Consider the following 18324-nt stretch of genomic DNA (forward strand, 5'->3'; position numbering starts at 1 on the left):
TACTAAAGATATATAGAGCCTCCTTAGAGGTTATCATAAAGAAGTGACGTCAAAATAGAGGTCACTATCCGTGAAAGGGTTTTATTCTTAGATATGTGTCAACACACTGCATCATTTGGAGGCCTTTGTTCCGAATTAGACACATCAGCCTGACAGGCAATGAAAAATACTGTCCTGACCTGCATTTGACACTAAGACAATCTCTTAGTCAACATCCAATTGGTCATGCTTTGGAGGCAGGCTATGTTCTATTGGCCGTCTGGCAGGTTTATGGTGCAATAAAACCAGTTGAATGTCCAGTCAAACTGTTTGAACAGGCTGTTTTCTTTCTTTTGCTCGTGTAATTAACCTACAAGTTTGAAAGTTACCAAATATACACCCAAATGCCAGAATATCCGCGTGACACGTGGCATAAGCAGGTCATGCTAGTCGCAGCCTTCAGGTCCGTTGAAGGTCAACGTTGTAGTGTTATATATGGTGATAACTCGTGGCTTCCTATGGTTCGCAGTAAAATGTGTTCAAAAAGACAAACTGTTTTCGTTTCGACGGAACAACACAATGCGTTTATTCATAATATACGTTTTCAATTACAACATACAAAAATAGCGTTACGACTTAAGGCAGCGGTGCGAACTTTATAAGGAGGTTGTCGAAGTCTGCCAGTCCCCAAGTGTCTGTACCTAGGGCGACGAACCCACTGGTTGCTAGAGACGGTGCAAGTGTCTCCATCACCATCTCCTCGTTCACAAAACCGACCATTACCTTACCCTGAAAAACAATAAATGGTACAACGTGCTTTAGTACACAGCATTTAGTGGAAGGAAGACTGATGTTTAAAGGAACTTCCAGCCCCACAACACCATCAATGGTGTCTCAATGCAGCGGCTCTTGGTGAAGCCTGGATATCATAGTGGATTGTCTAGTCCAGCCTTGATTGATTACAGACCGCCATAACTGTGATTATATATCTGATCATGGTTGTATAAATGTAAGAATCCCACCTATCTACATTGACTCAAACTACCCAACATCAGGTAATGTAACGTACCGAGACTAGCAGCTCGAATGTGTTCCAGCCAGCGTGAGATTTAATTGGCCCTGTTGACACGACCTGGGTCCTCACTGAAACATAGGGAAAGCGAATTCAAACATGATATCCAATCGTCAAGACTTGAGCGACTTAATAACTCCCTGAACAGCCCGAAACTATTTTGGAAAAATATACGTTCTCTACAAAGTCGCTTTCCCCCCCATAAGAAATATATCGCAAACAGAATGGTAATGTCATTTCAAGAATCTCTTTTCCAAGGAGGATATTGCTTACGATCTTGACAATTGGCCATTAGATTGTGACAATGATGTGCTCAGTGAAGAGTTTAATGATGTTGATAGGCTTCTGCTGGAATCACCTATTACGGAATGTGATATATTGGGTGCTGTGTCGCGTCATAAAGTTGGTAAATCTGCTGGAGCTAATGGTGTTATTTCAAAAATGCTGAAATGCTCATTACCTGACATCATGCCCTTCCTGGTTAAAATGTTCAATCGAGTATTTATACAGGTCGTTTTCCTTCCGTATGGGCGCAATCTATTATTATCCCGTTATATAAAAACGGAAAAGCACAAAATCTTGACAATTATAGGGTTATTTCGTTGACTGACTAGTACTCTTGGTAAAACTTTTACATCTATTATCAACAGTGGGTTAACACAATGGTCGAATATAAGAGATTTAATACCGGAATCTCAAGCAGGATTTAGAAAGGACTACTCAACATGTGATCATATATTTACCTTGTATTCTATAATTGAGAGATATTTATCCTTTAGCAAGCGAAAGTTGTATGTAGCTTTTGTAGATTTCAAAAAGGCGTTTGATTGTGTAGATAGAGGTAGAATATGGAAATGTTTAAGAAATAGGGGTTTGAGGGGTAAAATGTATGGTTTCATAAGATCGATGTATTCCAATGTAAAATCAAGTGTCTGCTGTGGCAGTGGTGTTTGTGATTGCCTTGTTGGTCTACGTCAAGGATGTGTTTTTTTGTCCTCTATTTTACTCCTTTTTCTATTAACGAATTATCTTTAGATACCATGAAAACATGGCATCCAACTTTCTCCCGATCTAATCGAACTTTTCATGTAATTATTTGCTGGTGATGTGATTCTTATGTCCAGTTCTGTAACTGGTCTTCAAAATCAACTAGATGTACTTTCAGCGTATACAGATAAATGGCAGTTCAGTGTGAATCTAGATAAAACAAACATTGTTATATTCCGTAGAGGTGGCCCTTTGTCGGCTAGAGAGAAATGTGGGTTTTTTTAAAAGATAAACGTATGAATGCTGTGATGATTATAAATACCTTGTCATATTGTTTACCCATACTGAATCCGAATAAGTCTGTACTTAACCTAGTGGTGGTCCGATTAATTGAAATAATCGAAGATTGGTCGCAATGACTAAACGACCAAGCAATCGATCACGTTTTCTCATAATCGAACACAAACAATTTTGGAACACTTGTTTGCATTAGGACTATTTTTCACAAGGTTGGTTTTGTCTGTTACATTTCATAAGCACTACTAGCTCGTTCCAAGTCATGATTGAAATTATCTTAAAGAGTCCAGGTAGTTTATGTTCCTAAGGTATCAGTCATCCTGTAAAGATGTGAAATTTGCAAATGCATTTTGTGCAATTTGCCAAAAACAAACTGAAAGAACTACATGTTTTTTCTTTATGTTTTGTGCATTAAGAAACATAACCAGGAAAATTTGATAAATGCCGCTAACCAATTATTTTCGATGATTGATCGGTTGTAATCATCAATTTTGAGATTTTATCCAATTCCCAACACTAACTTAGCCTGGCGAGGAGAGCAAAGAAAGCTCTTTTACAACTTCACTCTGTTGTTCCTATGCTCGGTGTTATTCCACCGACTATTTACTTCAAATTATTTGATTCTCAAATACAACCGATTTTACTGTATGTATTTGAAATATGGGATTTTGATACCAGTATTATACCATAGAAAACATTTATTTGCATGCCTGTGAAAAGTTTCTAAATGTTGGTTTGTCAACACCAAACGCTATGGTTTATGGTGAATGTGGGAGGTTTCAATTGTACATATCATCTTATTGTCGTTGTTTAAAATATTGGTGTAAAATAATTAATATGCTTGAACATCGTTTACCTAAAAAAGCCTTCAATATGCTTTTACATCTTGATTATCTTGGAAAGAATAATTGGACATCTCATATTCGCACCTTACTATTTAGATATGGTTTTGGTTGTATTTGGTTACTAGTATCACAGACAGTTGGCAATGTAAATATGGTTATCAGACAGTTCCGTATGCGGGCTATTGACATATTTAAGCAGGAATGGCATTCAACTGTTAATGAAAGTTCTAGATATGATTCATATTGTCAATTTAAGTCGTTGTTTGAGCCAGAGTCTTATCTTGCTCACCTTCGCGATGCTTTTCTACGCTTTAGATGAGGCCTTAATGATTTATTAATTAACCGTGGTTAAGATATTTTTCCATTGAAAAAACCCAAAGATTATGTCCATTCTCTTACATTATTGAAGATGAATTCCATTTTATGTTTATTTGTCTTGTATATGAAAATCTAAGAAATAAGTATCTACCGCAATTGGCTTCCTTACTTTCTTGCAAAACACAAAGTAGCCCTATTTATTTACAATGCATTTTGTTAAGAAAAGAATTGATTAGTTAGAAAGTTGATTATTTATGCCATTGTTAAGATGAATCTCTTTTGTATAAGGGCCTATGGCCTTTCATTTTTCACAATAGTCAGAATTATTTAGAACAATATCCTCCATCAATCATATACAGAATTGAACTGTCGCTTGATGTAATTGAAAATCTCATATGAACTGCAGTGCTCTGGCGACAGAGTTATTAACTGGCTGGCGAGAGTGAAACTTTTGGCAACTTTTAGAAGTAATCGATCCATTGCCTTGTATATGAAAATCTGAAATAAGTATCTGCGCAATTGGCTGATCCTTGATTAACCATTGTGTTGAGATCTGAGAGAGCCTGTAAGATATCCAAGATCAATTAATGGCCTAAGACATTATGTAGCTTAAAGTACCCTTTACTGATTTCGTGTGACATCATGTAGCTTAAAGCACCCTTTACTGATTTCGTGTGAGATCATGTAGCTTAAAGTACCCTTTACCGATTTCGTGTGACATCATGTAGCTTAAAGTCAGTTTACTGATTTCGTGTGAAATGTAGCCACCCTTTACTGATTTCGTGTGAGATCATGTAGCTTAAAGTACCCTTTACTGATTTCGTGCAACATCATGTAGCTTAAAGTACATTTTACTGATTTCGTGTGAGATCATGTAGCTTAAAGCACCCTTTACTGATTTCGTGTGAGATCATGTAGCTTAAAGTACAGTTTACTGATTTCGTGTGAGATCATGTAGCTTAAAGAACCCTTTACTGATTTCGTGTGAGATCATGTAGCTTAAAGTACAGTTTACTGATTTCGTGTGAGATCATGTAGCTTAAAGTACCCTTTACCGATTTCGTGTGACATCATGTAGCTTAAAGTACAGTTTACTGATTTCGTGTGACATCATGTAGCTTAAAGTACAGTTTACCGATTTCGTGTGAGATCATGTAGCTTAAAGTACCCTTTACTGATTTCGTGTGAGATCATGTAGCTTAAAGTACCCTTTACTGATTTCGTGTGAGATCATGTAGCTTAAAGTACCCTTTACTGATTTCGTGTGAGATCATGTAGCTTAAAGTACAGTTTACTGATTTCGTGTGAGATCATGTAGCTTAAAGTACCCTTTACTGATTTCGTGTGAGATCATGTAGCTTGAAGTACAGTTTACTGATTTCGTGTGAGATCATGTAGCTTGATGTAAGACTTACATATGTCCTGTGAGAGGATGTAGAACTTGTCATCGGGGAAGATGTAGAAGAAGATGCCGGTAGTGTCATATGAATCGCAGCCTCCCTGGTTCACCCGTGCTCCCAGAAACACGCCCTTGGTGCCGTTAACTGGACTGAGGCGGACGCTGGCCTTGACGGATACATTCGTCCTGAAACGTCCAGTTCACTTTTATTAAATCAGTTACAACATTAACATCCACACTAACATCACAGACATGTAGGGGCAACAAGCAGCCATTGAAACAGTCTGACAAAGCAAAGACAAGTGTCATCGTATGCTATCTAGGTGCTCCCATCATCGTATGCTGTCTTGGTGCTATTCATCGCCATAGGTGCTCCCATCATCAGTCTGACAAAATGCTGTCTTGGTGCTCTCATAGACAAGGTGTCATCATCGTATGTCTATCTAGGTGTTGCTATCATCGTATGATGTCTGAGTGCTCCCATCATCGTATGATGTCTGCTGCCATCACCGTATGCCGTCCAGGTGCTGCCATCATCGTATGTTGCCTAGGTGCTGCCATCATCGTATACTATACTGACCCGCAATGAAAACGCATAACTGATTTTGATGTGGAATAAAGTGACAAAAAACAAAGGTTTAGATGAAAAATCATGGGTAATAAGCAATGATTATGGTTTTGAAAAAGTTGGATATCAGCAAATGCGAGTGGTACAGATAAGGCCAAACAAGGTCACCCCTATAAACACTGTCAGTATCTTGTGTGTCCTCCATTCGCCCTGACGCAGGCATTGAGACGATGGGGCAATGAGTTACAGAGGCGAGCAATGAAGGCCATGGGAATGTTCCTCTACTCTTGCTGCAAGTCCAGTGTGAGATCTGCGACGTTGGCTGGCCGTAGCTGACGTCGATAAACACGTCTCCCCAGTTCATTCCCAAAATGCTCAATAGGGTTGAGATCTGGTGAATACGCAGGCCAGTCCATCACATTATTTCCAGCTTGCTCAATGAATGCTTGTGTCACCCTGGCGGCATGAGGACGGGCGTTGTCATGTTGGAATGTTAGTGGACGTCGAGGGCGTTGGTGACGGCGCAGCAAAGGCACCACTACAGGCCTCAGGACTTCATCCACAAACGCTGTGCAGTCAGATTACCACACACCACAACCATTACACTGGCTATTGACCAAATCGATTTCACTGTCTGACACATGGGCCTGCATAACTGCTAAAAATGCGTTTTTCACGACTGTTTCCGTCATGGATTGATTTGAACTCGAACAACTGTTCCCAATCAAGTCATTCATTTCAAATATAGTTAGTGCATCATTAGTACTTCTCACTTATGTTTCAAAAAATGATTAACCGTTATGCGTTTTCATTGCGGGTCAGTATATTAAGGTGCTGCCATCATTCTATACTGTCTCGGTGCTCTCGTTATCGGATATTGTCTTAGTGCTTCCGCCACAGTATGTCTGAGAGACCATGTTTATTGCACGCCAGGGATCTACAATTACTGTGTTCAGTCCCTTACCAACTATAATCACCAATAACAGCGAAACTCCTGTTCAGCATCTTGTCAGCAAGGTTGTGGCACCAAATCAAGGGCTGCTGTAGAACCATCTGACGGACGAACTTGTTGTTGTCCTCCGCCATGATCTCAAAGGAGCCGGTTTGCTGGGCGAGATTAAAAGGCTCCGTGGAAACTTCGTATCCTTTTACAACAAAAGTATGTAACAGGCAGGAATAATTTAATGTAAAAAATGAGCAAATGGACTTTCGTATCAAACAAGAGTATTTCTTTGTTGTATGCCACATATATTCCATTCTAGTTGTACTAGAAGCAGAGGTAGTGATCATGGTTTTATGTAGTTTGTGATAATCACTACAGTACATTTTAAACTTGATCTCCAAGGTCTAATCGCAACTCTATATAAGACAACACGGGTCTCATCGCTACGCTAGATCAAATGACTAGGATGCATGATTAGCCCTTTAAATCCCGGGTCTAATAATTGAGGTACATCATGCTTCTAAATAACCCGGAGCTAATCACTAGTCTACATCATCGCCCCAGACAAGGTACTATGGTTGCCCTGTGTCATCCGTGACGCACCATCGAACTCATCCAGATACGGGAGAGGGAACCCCTTGGACTGTGGTGGAGGAGGGTAGCTGCCCTTGTTTCCAGTCGTCACGGTCGTCAACGTCCAAACTTCATCCACACCGACAGAAAATGTCACTTTACCATTGGTCACCTGTGATAAATACTCAGTGTCACGACTCTGTCTATATCCTGAAAATGTGTTCATGAAACACTCAAACAGTGAAGGTTTCTATTGGAGAAAATGTGTTCAGGTATCAAACGAATGCTGGACCAGTGTAGATCCGAATAGAATTGTGTTCTACGGAGCAATGGTTTCCCGTGTGGGGGGGAGAGAGAGACCAGAAACGGGTTTCACTCTTTGTCTTTGTACCCATTTAGGGAAACGAACCCAGGTCTTGACGCACAAATGCTTTAACCCCTTAATCCCACCGTCCCACAGCGTATAAGTAGTGGTACTATTATACTAGAAATCGTCGTAGAAGGAGACTGTTGCAGGAAACTATGTTGGAGGATAGAAACATAAATTTAGAAGCAAACGGTATCGGCAATAAAGCACCTTCAGGGGTTGACGTTTCTGGAAGATGACATCATCGACTCCGGGTTTAAACCCAAGCTTGGAGTACCACACCTGCAACTCTGTAATGCTCGCCTGGAAAGAGAGAAATGAGAATCTTCTTCATCAATATTTAGTGACTTGATCAAGTTCCTATTTTATCATATGCTCACCAACCAATGGAAATTTTAACTTTATCAAGTCACTCAATGAGATAAACAACACAATATGTAACTACGTGTATGTTGGAGGACGTCTCACAGCCATCTAAACTGCGTGAGAACGGAGCTCCTATATTTATCGTCATACTTACGAAGCTTCCTTCAAGTTTGAGGGTGATTTCAGATGGAGTTACGTTGTATGGTTTCAGTGGAGGCCGAACACATACAGAGTGATCGTGACTCTAGAAGTGAAATTACAACATAATCAAAGTATGAAATTCATCTAAGAACAGAGAATGATATCACAACAGCTCTCTGTTCCATTCTTAAATGTGTGAAACTGCATCTGTATGAATATGATAGGAACGTTGATTTTTGTTATGTAAGCTCTTTCTTCATCCAATAAAACAACAAAGACGCCGACCAAATCTGAAACAGACACTTTAGCAATAATGAGGTTCATTCAAAATATGTTTGTCATCATTGCATGTAATTCATGGTCAACAAAAATGGTCACGCTAAACTTCCTGTAGTATCTATTTCCGACATTTGATTTCCGCTGTCAGATATACAATGTGTATTGCGACTGTTTGTAGTAACTGGCGGTATCATGGTAATGACAGGACAATCTGAACTTGTCCACACGGTCCAAGTTATTCATTAATTACGACTAGAAGCTGGATACCCATTCAGTACCCAAATGGGTACTCGCAGTACTCACGGAAATAGAAATATAATGTTCTTTTGGCGTTTATTTCTATATTACTTCATTATCATGGTTAACAAATCACGGCTAAAATTCCTGTAATATCTATTTCCGACATTTCATTATTTATTTACCATAGTCTCAATGACGATAGTGTGGTGCTTCTTGTCCAGACTGATGAAACCGACGTAGCTTCCGCCAGATTGCAAACGGCCGACACCGTGGTCATGGCTAAGGTAGTACCAGCCTATCTCCGTGAACTGTGTGGTGTGAGCTGAAGTCGATAGAGATAGGGAAGGGGCGGTTACAGCTTTTTTGAGAAAATGGGTGGGTGGGGTGGGGTGGTTTTGCACAGTTCATTTTCATCCGTTTTTACGAGAGTTTCAATGGTCATTTAATAAACTTTCAGGACAAAGGGGGGTGGGGGTACACACCCCTCCACTGAATTCTCCTATGGAGAGGAAGAAGAGACTATATACAGCTATATCATGCAACGACACACGTGCGCAGAAGAATTATATTTAACGACCATCAGTCTTCTTTGTATTTTTATTAACAATCAACATAAGCACACAATTGCAATAATCACGTAATACTTCATATTTCATAATAAAAAATCAACTCAAAGTTGACTTTAAAATAGGGTCATAACTGACTTTGGAGATGCCACGAGCGTTATACCATGCTCCCATACTAACTAGCACCCAAGGGAGTTAACTCATTGGTACGTCCGTAACTGTTTATAAAATTATGTCTTCCAAATCCAAATCCCAGATGCCAGCACGGTTATATTACAATGACAATCTCCTTCAGCTCCATTTGTGAGTTTCATGCCAATGTCAATAAATGTCGGGCATTAAGCATGTTAGATCTACAGTACTCTACAGAAGCCAGTTACCAGTTATCCAGATTGGGCTCTCCACGACGTAGTTGCCGCTCCATGGCTCCGTTGCAGTCATCAGCCCAGCACGGTACCACGGCAAGCCTTCGTAGTAGCTGGCGATCAGGTTCCAGGAGATTGTGCTTGAAATATCAAGTGAAATTTGATCTAATCTTCCCAGAAAGACAGGTCCCAGCATGTCTTCGAGGTTTAATAAAATCAGTTATGTCAGATACTTGTAATGAAGTATGAATTCATGAAGGATGTGGGACAAAGTATGGTAATCCGCAGTTCCAGACTGTCATGCAGTATACGGCTACAGGAATCTAGGGATAGTGTAAGCTTGTTGTTATTGGAACTACAATAGAGAGTACCAAGCATACGTTTTACTTACACGCCATGACCCTCAGTTTATTATCACAATTTGCTCTCAACAGCCACTACTTGTCATTACCACTATATAATGGGACCTAATGTCTTACCTAGTCATCAACCCATTGACGTAGTTCTGGTTGAGAATCTGAAACAATGAATACAGTTACACAAGCTTCTCACATCATCTTTATTTCGACTGTTCGAAACTTACGCTTAACCACTGAACCAATTGCTCTTGTTCTCGCGATCTCAAATTACCCGCGCTTGATTTCCATTAGCCAGTTTGATTTGCTACGCTATACTGTCTGATTTACCAATCAGAATGTCAGTCACAAACCAGCCTCAAGGCGACAACAACAACATGGCGGTCAGACACTTTGGTTGACGCGCAAATGAATGCCCTCCTGATTCATCCCCAAGGATAGGATATTTCGTTTTTCGTTATGTCAAAGTTTCATTGGTTGGTAATGCCATGAATATTAAGGGCGGATAAATACAGATCCCGAGAAACACGAGAATGCATATACGGGTTAGTCGGGATTTACCAAATGCGAGCCGTGGAGATATAGATCATAAGTTCGCATGAGACAAATTCCTGGATGGGTCTGCGCTAGTTTTTATAACACCCTTTGCAAAGCAGCCCTGCTCACGGTGAAGAGATCTTCTTCCGATAGGGCCATGTTCCGAACTTACTGAATATTATAGAACCAATGCAGTTCCGTAGCAAAGTATCCTACGATCAATCGTGGTTTATAAAATTCAGTAGTTCTCAAACCTATCAAGTTGACAAGACTGTCTTCACATTTGTTTGCTGTCGAGCAGTTTCACCACCTCATCTCATTCTACTGTTATAACCTTAAACGTACCCTGGCCCAGCAGCCGGCGCCTGTGTCGTTGTTGAAGGTGCTGTAGTCTTCAGATGACCACAACTGTTTGTTGGTCCTAAGAGCATCCAATGTAGACAAAGTACCCGGGTAGTGAGTCCTGACAAAACAAAAGTCAAAGTTTACAGCAAATACTTCTTCGCATAGTCCAATGTGTAGTAGTACAGACAAACCTTGAAACATCATCATACACGGATACAGATCTTATTCTTTCTCTAATATCCACTATTCAACCTGATGATCTTGGATTTAAATCTAATATTCACCCTGATGATCTTGGGTATAAATCCATCTTCAACCTGATTATAATCATTATTTTGACACGACTACAACCGGGCTTCGGGGAAGGAAAATAGTTTGATACAGACAATAGATGCAAAAGGACAAACCAACCCTACGTAATCTATCGAATCAGCCAGATCCTGGTCCTTTAAGATGTCCTCGGCGATGGCCCAACCGTTTGCGTCGTCGTCGGCTGCTACTATCCTGACGTTGTTCAGGTTGTTGCTGTCCAATGTCTTCCTCAGCGTCTTCAAGACAGGACACATACTTACAAGAGAGAGGGACCAACATATGGGAATACAGTAGGTTCCCTGTTTCCTTAAGAATGGGCATACATAACAGTAATATTTATAATTAACAGTATCACTCATTTGTATTTTACGATGTAAGTCATTATGAAACTCGCACATAGAATAATAACTCTTAAAAACAACAAGCAAGATTTAGTTTGGCATAAAAAGACGAAAAAAATAAATTGTAGCTGATTCGGTTTTAAATGAAATTCCTAAAAACAAAGTAATTTATGTTCATGCTTTGCAGCTGGAGACACCATTCGAGCTGCAAAACTATACTACTCCGATACCTGCCAGTACTTTTAATAAAATATTGTGTTCAGGAACGTTTCCAGACAAATGGTTACAAACACTCATTAAACCTCTCCATAAGAAAGGAAACACTCAAGATGTAAATAATTACAGAGGAATTTCCTTGATGGACATATTGGGAAAGTTATTTACGCATATACTGAATAAACGTTTACAAGCTTTTGTGAAATATATGAGAAGATTCCAGAATCACAGGCTGGATTTCGGTCAGGTTACAGTAAAGTGGATAACATGTTTTATCTCCAGGGTTTAGCACAGAAATACCTATTCAAACGTAAAGGACGATTCTATAGTCTCTTTGTAGACATTCGCAAGGCATTTGACTGTGTGAACAGAAAGCTGTTATGGTTTATGATACTGAAGAAATTAAAGGTATTCACGGAAAATTATTTCAAATGTTACAGGATATGTATACAAAAGTAAAATCTGCTGTTAAGATGACTAATTCATTTATTACTGACTTACTGACTATTTCGACACAGTGAGTGGAGTGAGACACGGCTGCCATCTAAGTCCGATGATGTATGTATTTTTGATGATACAGTAATAGGAATGGAACGGAAGATTGGCGTTTTAAAGAAGTTTTCTTTCAAGTGAGGACTATAAGTAAACTTAGAAAAAACATAGATGATAGTTTTCAGAAATGGAGGTATAGTTAAAGGTACAGAAAAATGGAAATACGGCGAAGTTGATATAAAAATCTCAACTTATTATATTTATCTAGGTCTGATGTTTTCATCGAAATTATCATGGAGCAAGACTATTGATGTACTAGCATCCAAGGCCAGCAAAGCATTGTTCGGCGTGAAAGCACGCCAGGGACAATTGAAGAACATGTCACCAAATATCCTGTTTAGGATATTCGACGTTCAGATCAAGCCAATCATTTTGTATGGATCAGAAATCTGGGGGTACGAAATAAGATATATCGTCGAACAATTCCATTCAAGCTTTTGTAAATTCATTCTTTCATCCGGGATTCACGTCTCTAACGTTGCGGCTCTCGGCGACTGTGGACGCTATGCATTGTACGTCGACTACCACACAAGATGTATTAAATACTGGTGCAAGATACTACAGCTACCGTCAAACAGACACCCGAAACAGCGTTATACCATGATGTTTAAACTGGACTCAAGCAACAGAAGAACATGGGCCAGTCATATAAGAGAACTTTTGCAGTACGGTTTTGGATTCGTTTGGATGTCACAAGATGTCGGCGATATCCCAAACTTCACAACTACATTTAAACAAAGGATTAAAGATTGCTATCAACAAGAATGGACAGAGGCATTATCAACATCAAGCAAAATGACATATTACAAAGACTTTAAATTCGTTCTAAATACAGATGTCAACTATCAAGAATAAAGAATTAAGAAGATTATTGTTTCTATTACGCTTATCCGAATTACAGCTAAGAATCAAGACGGGAAGGTGGGAAGGGTTGCTGCCTGAAGAAAGGATCTGTCAAGTGTGTGAATTACAGGAAAATGAAGATGAATATCATTTCCTCCTTATATGCCCCTTATACAAAGCATAAGATTAAAATATCTCCCGCATTATTATTGCACAAGTGTCACTGTTCAGAAATGTATAAATTTGTTGGGTGTCTGTTCATCATTTATACTTCACAATTGTGCTATGTTAATCAAGGAAGCTCGTCTACAGAGAAAATTACAGCTCGATATGTAAATTCATATAAAGTGTATCAAAATGTCACTACAAAATTTGTTTGAAATGTATTATACGTGGGCCAATGGCCTTTCTATTGAATAAATGATTTATTGATTGAGATTACGATTCTGAAGGCTTCTTCTGGAGAGACAGACCTTTCTACACGATCGGATAAAGAGGACAATATGGACGCGGATCTGCAAGTTTTGAAGGATCTTTTAATAAATCAAGGACCACCAGTTTCCTGTAATTCTACTTTGATAAGACCTTTCTCCAGAATAGGTCTCATGGAAAAGGGTTGTCACTGACTGTCTATATTTATGAGTGTTTAAGATAAATGTTAGTGCTCTCACACTCTCACACCAAGTAGAATGGGCAGTAACAGGTGAGAACACTCTTGTTACTAACAGAATGGGCATTCACCGACTTCTTTCCTTATGGGCTATTTGTTTGTTTTTGCGGAGTACCAGTCTCACACAGCCATCACTTCTATGATTCCACTTACTTTGATGTATGTATCATTGTACGGATTTTCGTTCCAGATGCCAATAAAGTCTATGGTAAGGTTGTGGTACGTCTTGGCACCTTGGAGCCACTTCAGGATGTACGTTGCCGTCTGTTGTGGTATTACATACGGGTCCTGTGGGGTGGTTGCTATCCAGCCGGGGAATCCCCACGGCAGACCATACAGCTTGATGTCCGGGTTCCGCTGAAATACAAGAAGGTCTACACTGCAACCTTGTCGAGGATGTTTAGACAGGCATCAGAATTAAACAAGTATTAAACTTCCTTTTTTTATAAATATGATGAATTATGACCTGATCAGCACAATCCCTGAAATGCGCCATGATATGGTTCGGTACTACAACTTTCTGCATGACTTCATATGCTCCAGTAGGTTCTCTACTGTGTAATCAGTGGTACCTTCTTTGCTTCTTTCATAAGCCACCACTCATATCCTCTGTGGTAGTTCTCCTCCCAGCTGTTGTGCATGTGGGACGCCTCGGATCCATCTGGATTCACAAAATTATCATCATTGTCACCATCTATGTCCCACATATTAAATAGTTCTTGTAGTGGAAAGTAAGCAGGAGAGTATCAGTTCACAAGACCGTATTAAGGCATTACATTATCAATTACAAACTTAAGCATCATCAGCATTTTAAAAGAATTTATGTAATTTCTATTTCGATCAGATAAAGAATTCGTTGTCCCCTTTAATCTACCCTGGCGGATATAAATGTGTGTTATACCAGTGCTCTGTGCATCTCCGCCAATCTCGACCTTCAGTATCTGCAGACTGGCTCCGAAGTTGGGCTGCAACAAGTGAGTTATTTCCTTTTGACAACATTTGACTGATAGCGCTAGTAATACAACGATACGGGCCTCATAATCAGGCAATAAATTACTATACTATAGGAATACTGAAATTAGAACTGGCAAAGGAGAGAGTTAAGTTGTTTTCTTGAAGAATCGACCAAAATATGAAGATTTTAATTTAACCAGGTTGTTGTGAATCTAAAAGCTGTTTTACTTTCGATGCCACTGTTATTTCACTACACCCACAGAGATTAACATAGTTTTCAGTTGTTTCCAGAACAACTGCCAGTGTAAAAGATTTCCTTTCAGGACCACTGAGAATAAACTCGGCCTTGTAACATCAGACATCATCAACAAAACATGATACACGCATCTTCTATCGTTTTATTGGTACTAAGCTGTACCACGGTTTAGTATGAGTGTGAATAAGGATGGGTCAAGAACTGATCCTTGAGGAACACCACGTGTGATTTGGACAATCCACAACAATACAGAGTGGTCGGGAGAGTTCGCTCAAACTCATTTCGTTCAGTAAGTGTTTTATGGTACAGTTAATTCGCAGTGAGAAATTTCCAGCATCCACTGCACAAGAAATGTCTGCGAGTATCGAAACCATCGTCCAGAATGAGGCGTGTTTGAAACCAGTAGGTGCGTTCCTTAGTAAATGCAAGACGTGAGATAGACATCCTTGGTTTGTTTATCCGTGAAATAAATTCTTTAAACAATTATTGACAGACTTATTGATATATATTCAGTTATTTGTTCGTCAAAGATCATTTTTCACAATATGTGTTATAATGTGCACCATATTTAGTTGATTATTCTAGTAGCTTCCGCAACAATCTTCGGAATATATTGAGATCAAAGCTGTAATCTTTGACCTGACGATCTGGCAAACGTGAGAGACAGTATGTCGGTATGTCGGTAACACTTATCTATTGTTATCTTTTCGTATGTGTCCTTTCAAGGGGGAATATCTTGCAAGTCACTGTATAGTATCATTAGACAAGGTCAGTGACTCAAGTGTCATGCTTTCATATGACGGAAACATTTTTTGACTTTCGAGGGAAATACCTAAGTCTTCAGTTTATAGTGTGATGTGAAAACATATCTCAGTCTGTGAAGAAGACAACTTCAACTTAAAGGTGAAGAGAGAAAAAACATACATAACGCCAAAAAGACAACAGGGAGCCAAGTTGATGGTGGAGCCATGTGTTCGTCCAGTTAACTTATGCGCAGATACATTTATCACTGGGTATATGATAAACATTGTCACAAGATGAGGTTCGCTTGAAATAATTTTCGGTCAGTAGAGGGCACGAGAGTCGATTTAATGCAACGTTGTATTTGTTTTGGTGTGTGTGGTTGTTGTTATATGGTAGCTTCCCTAGGGGCTGATAGTTAGTTTTATTGAGAGAAATGCATTATTGATTTTTAGAGAATTGTGGTGTGATATAGTGCCTTTAAGAGCAATTATTGCATGTAATTTCAATGGTAAATAGGTGAAAATTTACACGTCTATAGACAAAGAGTTCACCAACACAACAGCAGCCTATATTTTTGTGATTCTGTTTATTTGAGCAATTTGTATGGCCACCACTGGCAGCAATTAGTGTTTGGCACCGTCTCGGCACAGACTGGATAAGTCGACGAAGCCGCTCTTCCCAACTCTTCCTGCAATGCGATGGCCAGTGTGTTTTGACGTTATCGTACACGTTGATCGAGTTCATCCCATGGGTGTTCTATCGGGTTTGGATCTGGTGATTGGGAAGGCCATGGCAAGACTTTGACGTTAGAATTGGCAAGTTAGCAGACAGTGACGCGTTCTGTATGTGAAGTAGCGTTGTCATGCTGGAACAACTCTCTCTGCCGGTCCATAATCGGAAGCATGTGACGTGCAAGGACTTCGTTGATGTACTGATTTGATGTCAAAGTCCCCTGAACACCAATAAATCAGATCTTAGTGTGCTGGATATCTCACCCCACATCATGAGACTGTCTCCATCGTATTTGTCGACCTGTCGAATGCAATTAGGGGCAAAACGTTCATTCTCCGACGGTAAACACGATGTCTTCCATCTCGCCAGTTTCTAAGGTTCCAGTTCCGGACTCAAAACAGGGGCGACAACTGGCCTTCTTGGTCTAATCCCCACTTCACGCAATCGATTCCTGACAGTTTGGTCAAAAGTTCTTCTGTAACCAGGGATGCATTGTGCAGTCTCCACGGCTGTGGCACGACGATGACGCAAGTGAGCAGCCCGGATGTAGCAGCCCTGGGCTTGGGTGGTAACTCTTGGACGGCCGCTTCTCAAGCAGAAAACGATCCCAAAGGCGAGATATGGTGCTCTGATGAACATTGACATGTCGGGCAACTGCAGACTGCGACTGCCAGACTTCAAGGCGGCCTATGGCGATGTATCCATTGGGGCACTCAGTCGTGACATGATGAATGACAAAATTTCACACAACGTTTGCCTTTTTATAGCGATCGATACCGCACGCTTTTCCGCTAAACTTGTTCTTGCATTTTGCTTTGCAAGTTTTCTTGGTGACGTTTTTGGGAATAGTATGTTTGTATTGGTTTTGCAGCAGCTTTTGATTCTCAAATCACCTATGCGTTTCTCTTATTTTGAAGAGTGTACCTATACTTGATTATATGACCATATGGAAACACTTATTCTTAGGATTTTATTCATCGACAAATGACAAATATTGGGCTTCGAGTTCAACACTCAAGTTTGGGTATTGAAACAATATCTTGACGTGTGACTCACCTTAAAGAGGAAGTCGAGAATCTGGTTCCGCTGTTCATCCGGGTAGTTAGCCAGCAGCTTTGACGTAGCCTGAAGGTTGAAGGTACGAGAGGTGAGTCGGAGGAATATACTGACTCGTGTCGTGGAGGACATTTAAACAACTGACGCATCAGTGACAAAAACAGTGACTAGCCATTGCACTTATGATGGGTGCCATAGGTGGAGCAGGATATGCTCACCTAGTGCCATCACTATTTGAAAGTGATTCATTAACACAGGACGGAATTGTACAATCCACCCTGCTTTTTTTAAGTAGATGCTTCTTAAGGACGACTGCGATGAGGCACAGGAGTACGCACAGATAGATGTTTTGTTCACTGAAGTTTCCTATCTGGTACTTACTCTCATTGCCAGTGAAGACCCGGGTTAGACTTGATCTTCAGCAAACCCATGCTTGTCGTAAGAGGCGACTAACGGGATCGGGTGGTCAGGCTCGCTGACTTGGTTGACACATGTCATCGAATCCCTACTGGCTAGATCGATGCTCATGCTGTTGATCAATGGATTGTCTGGTCCAGACTCGATTATTTACAGACTGCCACCACATAGCTGGATTATTGCTGAGTGCGGCGTTAAACAACAAACAAGCAAAGACAGAAACTTACCCCTCCACCGCTCAGCCCGCCGATTCCATCAAACCTCCGACCGAGACCTAATGAATCAGAAATTTCGTACACTTTCGCTTCACTACAATACACAGCAACCACACAGAGTACCAAAGCTGCTGACAACCACCTCATGTTGGAGAGCTTGATGTGTCCGACTGCCTCACTCACAAATATCACTCAGGTATGTGCAAGTCATATGACACTGACATCATAGTGACCTGATTGGATATCTCTGGAAGGCATCCATTGTTATCAGTGTTACAAGGTCTGTGTATATCTGTTATCGATATCCAGCAATCTTAACCTTGCTTCTATCTTATCTCGGGGTAGCGTCCTTGTGTGGAGCAACACAAATCTCAGGCCAACTTATTTGATTTTGTTTGTTGTTGATGAGATGTTGGTCCTTTCGCAAAAATATCAAGGGAAATTTAAATGTCACAAGACAGTGGCAGGTACAT

General features: G+C 40.1%; 1 protein-coding gene across 1 annotated transcript; it reads right to left on the reverse strand.

The window, feature by feature from the left end:
• Window positions 1-540: 540 nt before the first annotated feature.
• Window positions 541-18032, reverse strand: LOC124258342 (galactocerebrosidase-like). The gene is made up of 17 exons (XM_046692433.1): window positions 17864-18032; window positions 17220-17288; window positions 14379-14442; window positions 14050-14138; window positions 13631-13834; window positions 10955-11091; window positions 10544-10661; window positions 9785-9822; window positions 9321-9445; window positions 8557-8696; window positions 7869-7958; window positions 7559-7651; window positions 7012-7153; window positions 6430-6610; window positions 4914-5083; window positions 1049-1122; window positions 541-768 (listed from the first exon to the last, which is right to left on the reverse strand). Exons 1-17 carry the CDS (start codon window positions 17996-17998, stop codon window positions 616-618), a joined length of 2022 nt encoding a protein of 673 aa, XP_046548389.1. The 5' UTR covers window positions 17999-18032; the 3' UTR covers window positions 541-615.
• Window positions 18033-18324: the final 292 nt, after the last annotated feature.

The sequence above is a fragment of the Haliotis rubra genome, unplaced genomic scaffold (assembly GCF_003918875.1).
Source record: "Haliotis rubra isolate DU_JTF1 unplaced genomic scaffold, ASM391887v1 Scf69, whole genome shotgun sequence".
NCBI classification, from domain to species: Eukaryota; Metazoa; Mollusca; class Gastropoda; order Lepetellida; family Haliotidae; genus Haliotis; species Haliotis rubra.

Bases quoted from the DNA above. Each gene is read 5' to 3' on its own strand.
- LOC124258342 (XM_046692433.1), bottom strand. From the start codon at position 17,998: ATGAGGTGGTTGTCAGCAGCTTTGGTACTCTGTGTGGTTGCTGTGTAT. The intron at 17,289-17,863 runs GTAAGTTTCTGT...TTCAACCTTCAG, and splicing joins GCGGGCTGAGCGGTGGAGGG to GCTACGTCAAAGCTGCTGGC. The intron at 14,139-14,378 runs GTATAACACACA...TTGTGAATCCAG, and splicing joins CGGAGATGCACAGAGCACTG to ATGGATCCGAGGCGTCCCAC.